Source organism: Amphibalanus amphitrite, unplaced genomic scaffold, assembly GCF_019059575.1.
Source record: "Amphibalanus amphitrite isolate SeventyFive unplaced genomic scaffold, NRLGWU_Aamphi_draft 002004F_arrow, whole genome shotgun sequence".
Lineage (NCBI taxonomy): Eukaryota > Metazoa > Arthropoda > Thecostraca > Balanomorpha > Balanidae > Amphibalanus > Amphibalanus amphitrite.
Window position 1 is genome coordinate 50841 of NW_024883497.1, and position 6111 is coordinate 56951.

Here is a 6111-nt window from a genome sequence, read left to right on the forward strand (position 1 = left end):
CTTCGCTAACATAGTTCAGAGTTGAAGAGCCGTTAACAGCTGCAACGCCGTTTAGTGACCGTAAACCTATGTTTGCTAGTGTTCAAAGGCTTTGCAATCTTTCTATTTAATAGTTATTTTTATCGATAGGGATTTCTCGTTTGAGCTTCACGTTAATGTCTGTACGAGGCCACTATTGTCACGTCATGTCAAAAAGCTTTCTCTAAAATTATAGTGGCGTAACGTAGCGCGTGTTCTATGGCTAGTTTTATGTTTGTAATTCGTTGGTTACGAGTATTTTGACCATAAGGCAGTCAACTCAAAGCCTCTTTCCCGTTCAAGTACAACCCAAACGTGAGGTTGAATTAACCTGTTCTTTTAGAATAAGAAGGATTTCCACCAAATTCAACTCAGTAGGTACTTATAACAAAGAACCCGCAAGGGTGGTCTAGATTTCACATTATGCGATTCAATTGAGACTTCGAAAGAACCAGCGCTGGCGAACAAAGCAGAACAGCAACTCAGTACGTAATGCGATATCTAGACATAATCATTAATCACTGCTGCAGCAAATACGTGTATTTTCTGTGCATTTCAACAAACAACCGACGAATGAACCAGCTGTAACAATGAGTTTAGGTGCGATAAGGCATTCTTGATTGTAGGTCTTCACAAACAATAACAATAAAATATTTTTAGGCTAACGATAGCATAGCATTACTGAGTAACGTATAACCACTAACCAGGCCTTATCAATTAGAACATAACACAACGACAGGCGATAGCTGCACAATATTAAATATTTATGTTAAGGACGGACACAGAAACTAGATAAATCACTTCTCATCTTCACATACTAAAGCATACTCTTTACTTTTTTCTTAGTACGTCATCGTCATCGTCACCGTCGCCGTCATCAGCATCGTCATCGCCGTCATCGTCACTGCGCCTTTCCATCATCATCACCAATCGCCATCACTGCCTGTCGACGCCTTGGAGGCTTTCTCTGACGCCTGACAACCATTTCCTCCAGAGCTTCACTGACGCTCCAGCCGAAAAACGACAGCACGCGCTGATTGTGCCGACCATCCTCGTCTTCATCATCGTGCAGATCGTGAATGAGCTTGCACTTGTCGCCGTACCTGCAGTTACCTCGAGTGAATTGCTCGCAGCAGTGAAGTCTCATGCAGTGACCCTCGCAGCCCGACGGCCGGCTGAACATCATTTTGCAGACCTCGGGCTTCGGAGGAGAGCAGCTTTCTCGAAGTTTCAGCAGAAGTGTCGTATCGGGCTCGGTGGACCAATCTGCGGCCCTCAGGAGCTTGGCGTTATGTGGGACGCTCTTCAGCTTGTGGCTGAGGTTACAGACCTCCAGCGGGCAGTCGTCGAGGACGTAGCGGTAGCAGATGTGCAAGCGGGTGCATCTGGTGGTAGCACAGCGGCCGAGATTGTACCTCATGCACACGCCGAAAGCATTGCGGTACTCCTGCTTCCGGAGTTCTTCCATCGCCAGGTTCAGGTCGTGATGAACATCCCACCCAGCCTGCTCCAGAAGTGAGATGTTTCTAGAACTTCCCAGCGTATGCTCTTTATCACATCCGGCTTTGCATTTGTTATGCAAAACGAAGGACAGGCACAGGTGAAGGGCTGGACAGTTGGGGTGCATGCAGCCACCTTTCTCGGCGCTGTAGGCGCGACAGATGGCCGGAAGGCCGCTCCGTGCGGCCGATTCCTCGTCGACGTCCTCTTTATCCATCGCCGGACCTGAAACAGACGCATGACGGAGGTGAGTGGCGTGGGAGGAATAGATTGGGTGCATGCACATTGCGCATGCACTTCGCAAGTTATTCTAGTCATTTATTATTTTTTGTCCAATTATGTGTTTATTCGTTTATTTATTTATCTATATGTTACCTCTTAATCAACTCAATATAAATTCCTTATTATCTTTTATTTTTATGTTTCAATTTGTACAGGCTGTAAGGGCACGAAGCCTAGGCCATAGGGTTTGAAAATATCTATTGTTATGGACAAGTTTTGAGGTAGTTTGTCGACTTTTCACACCCGAATGACTTGGACACTCAAAAATAACATGCAAAAATGTGATCTTTTGAAACTTCAACACTACATACGGAAAGGAATATAAGGCATATTCAACTTGAGTAAACAAGAGGCGCTGACTCAAGTTAACACCGATATCAAATAAATTCAGAAATAAAACACTTGGTCTGATCGGCAACATTATAAGAAAAACTCTGACATGCAAATTTGACTCATTTTGACTGAATTTGACTCTTGTAGGTACCTGATTGTGATCCGAGCTGATGAGAGAGGGATGGATCCGATTACAATTACTTCTGGTTGGGGCGCCCCTGTTTTGGTCAAAAAGACAGCAAGTGATAGTGTGAATGTAGTTAAAAGTTGTCTTAACAGCTCCTTTGTAAAAACTGCCATGTTTAAGACGCCGAAACTTACCTGTTGCGGATACTTTTGTCTCGCCCTGACGAGACGCGACACACTAGCTTTACCGTTCCGCGAAAAAAGACAGACAACACCGCCCTCTCTCACACTACTCCTCACATGCCGCGGTCAGCTGTTGCGCCTGACCTCTCATGGTCACGTGACCTACCCCGCAGCACCATCTACTGGCGGCCGGCGCAGCTCAGCTTGTACAGCCTTATAGATGGCGGTGCCGCTGGCCGTATCTTCATGGAGGGGGCGCCGGGTGTCCGCCTTGCTGCCGCTGCAGTCCAGTATCCAGTTAGGCCGTCCGCGCTGCTGAGACTCCTTCGGCTTCGGTCGGCGCTTCAACTTCACTGGTCGCTGGTGGCCGATCCGTGCTGGAGGACACCTGCTCCGACGACTACTCGCCTGTTTCTGCTGCTAAGATGCTAGAAAGCTGCTCCTTCAAGGCGATAAGTCCGTATTATCCTAACGCAGTGGCTACCTCTCAGTCAAGTCGCTTACAAATAGCTTCCCAAGCTTCCGGTGAAATCGAGACGAAAGGACACAACCAAAGCCCCATGATATGAATAAATCCTGGAGTAATATATGAAATAACAAGAGATATCGAATTCATTTTGGTTGTAGCCCCTCGTCAGCTCTGATAATGGTCACGTCCTATACACCTCAAACCTTTTTCTCTCCAAGTTCTCTCTTCATGAACCTCAATGAAACATGTTTGCTCATACCACTCATGCAAGTTTGAAGAAGCGTTTCTATGTTGGATAACATCTAATATGTAGTTCATTCGAATAAAAAGTCATTTAAAATAAGTCCCTACTAGACATCCACTGGGAAGCTACCTGCTTCTCCTCTGCCTTCGACGACCGGTAACCTTGCACGAGCTAGTACTACTAACTACTTAGTAAAAATGAGGACCAACAGGTCTACACAGGCCTCTAAATTCCGTGTACTCCTAAGGTAAGGTTAGGTAAGGTAAGGTAAATAAATTATTTTTAGTGTTTTCTAATAGACTCACCTCCTATTTCGTTTCTGGAATATCTTCACGACTTACTCGCGGACGGCTGCCCTCTCTTAGCACGACATTTGCAATGAATTACTCGGTGAAAAGCGGCACTTGACCTGTTTGCGCTCAGAGGCATCTGCAGACTAACTGAGCTCAGGGCTGTTCATACGTATTTATCGAGAGAACACCTCCCACCTGCTTCGAGAGTAGGGTTATCGAACTTTCAGCTTTAACCGTCTTTGTTCAACAATCCTTTGTCAAATAGATTGTGGCTGCTTGGCGTTATCGCTGTATTCGGCCTTCATATATCTGAATGCTCTATCAAATGACGCAGTGAGTGATGCATGCCAGCCTTCAAATGGGGACTGACTCTCGAGCCACTCATGGATTATGACTAGCTCGGCTCAGGTTGTTTGTTTATGTGCCTACATCACCTCCCAGCCACTTGGTGAGTCAGTACCTACACTCGACATGTTTCACCTAAACAGCCTCAACAAAGGTGGTGTTATTTGCAAATGGATCGCGGCTTCTTAACCCGCGACCTGTTGTCTGGCAGGTTCCACGTCCTATTGGGGAGGGGGGGGGGCAAAGAGCCCCCGTCATATCTCCGGAACCAATAGCCGGATCGGAAAATTCAAACGGCAATCGAAAAGAGCTCATCGAGATGCACAAGATGCGATATCGATGACCTCGATAGTTGACCTGTGACGTCACAGGGAGGTTAAACAAGGTCAAATCAGTCCAATTTACAATGACAAGAAGTCGGTCATAAAAAAGAAGTCTAGGTTTCAAAAATGAGTCCGGATGTGATGTTTATGATAGACCTGACATGTGGATACTCATCTAAATGGATGCTGACCTGTGACGTCACGAGAGAGGACAGCCTCGACCAATCAGAAAACAGGTGAATCGTAGAGAACAGCATGCTGAATTTTGAATAATCGAGTTTTTATGAAGGTATGTCATATATATGAAGCCACTGAAACCTCTTTAGCCACTTTTCTTTGGCCTATGACGTCACCAGAAGGTCAAAAAGGGTCATATTGTACCAGTTAACAATAAAAATATTTTAATATGCAAAAACTTAAAATGATGTTAAGGTATTACGTGAAAAACAATTTTCGGTAAAGAAGTGGTGAATATGTATCATACATATTATCCTAGGCTGATTTTAAGTACAAATAATGAACATGTTGTGCCGCCATAAGAAAAGTCACTGATGTTTTGGTCATTCAAATGGCTATATCTCAGGCAGTTTTAGAGATATTTTGTTGATTTTTGACATGTGTGACACAAGTACGATGAAATGAAAAAATACGAAGAGAACACGGATTAAATTCTCTGACATTTATTCCGGTTTTTGGAAAATTTCCCCAAAGTTTCAAAAATAATTCAAATCAAAATTTTCAGTTAGAAAATGTGTACCTATATCTATACTCTGTTCCGTTTCAAGTTTGCAGCCGAAGTGCCTTGCTGAAGGCAGTGCGTGATTTCTGTATATACACTACAGCTCTTGCATTTTAAGACGCGAATTCGAGCGGAGGAGCGATCTGCCGAAGAAACTCCGACTGCAAGCTTGATATGGAACAGAGTATAGATTTCATATTTTTGAAATTTCCAGGTGAAATTTTCGCTTGCCATGTTTTTTTTTGTACCTACGCTGCAATTTTTGAATCTAGGTTGGAATTCTGATTTTTTGTGATTTTTCTCCGTGAACAAATTTTTTGACGAAATTTGGCCAAACATGACCTCAGTTTGACCTCTATAACTCGTGACCTGACATGACCCGGGAATCCCCCCCGCCCCCTTCCAACGGGTCGCGGGTAAAAGGAGGATTATGTAAGCGAGTAAAGATCTTAAAAATATAGAATTAATGTGCAGTAGTTTTAATTTCAAAATTACGGTCAGTAAAGAATAATTGATATAAGTTGGTGCAGTTTCATCGTACCACTGCAATCCGGAATGCTAAATGCTTACCCATATTCGGTCTCTTGGGATACAGGTAGATGGCAATAAGCCACAATGACCTTATCGCCATGCTAATGTTGCATTGTAGGGCGATTGACGAGCCATCCTAGCTCAAGCTCGACCAAGCATATTGAACAGTGACAAAACTGTGCTGCTACAAGACGCCTCGATCTGTTTACGAGAAAACACTTACCTACGAGTTACGAGTTACGAGTTACGGTACTTACGTTACGAGTACTAGGGTGGAAGTGGACACTGGCAAGGCCCTAAAGACACTGGGCAGTGGGAAAGTGTAGGCAACAAGTCAGGCATCGAATGTCATCTAGTGGGGCCAGCCAACTGGCGTCACCTGCCGTTCAGACGATACTACTACTGGTCACCCTTCTATCCGCGGCGGGGCGCCACTAAAGCAATTCCAACAGAGGCCAAACCAAGGATGGGCGTACACCAACTACCTACAGGGTGGGGCAGCATAATCGGGAATGCTTTTTGGGCTCTGATCATGAGTAGGCATGGCATGATTTTTATAAATTATATTATGGCAATGAAACGCCCAAAAGTTGTGCATCATCTGACATGACTACATCCATGAGCATGCAACTTCCTGGAAAAGAGCAGCAAAATAGTTCGACGGTGCTCCAAGTGCTTTGCGCGCGCCCATAGACACTAATGTTAAAGGGACCCTCCCACCTTCA

At 44.7% G+C, this 6111-nt stretch overlaps 1 protein-coding gene across 2 annotated transcripts; it reads right to left on the minus strand.

Moving 5' to 3' along the window:
* Positions 1-543: 543 nt before the first annotated feature.
* Positions 544-3827, minus strand: LOC122376068. Of its 2 annotated transcripts, none has more exons than XM_043355743.1 (2): positions 3461-3827; positions 544-1743 (listed from the first exon to the last, which is right to left on the minus strand). In XM_043355743.1, exon 2 carries the CDS (start codon positions 1733-1735, stop codon positions 920-922), a length of 816 nt encoding a protein of 271 aa, XP_043211678.1. In that variant the 5' UTR covers positions 1736-1743; positions 3461-3827; the 3' UTR covers positions 544-919. The 2 variants fall into 2 exon arrangements, with proteins under 2 accessions (XP_043211678.1, XP_043211679.1); XM_043355744.1 differs by lacking the exon at positions 3461-3827 and adding an exon at positions 2455-2570.
* Between the last annotated feature and the right edge of the window lie 2284 nt (positions 3828-6111).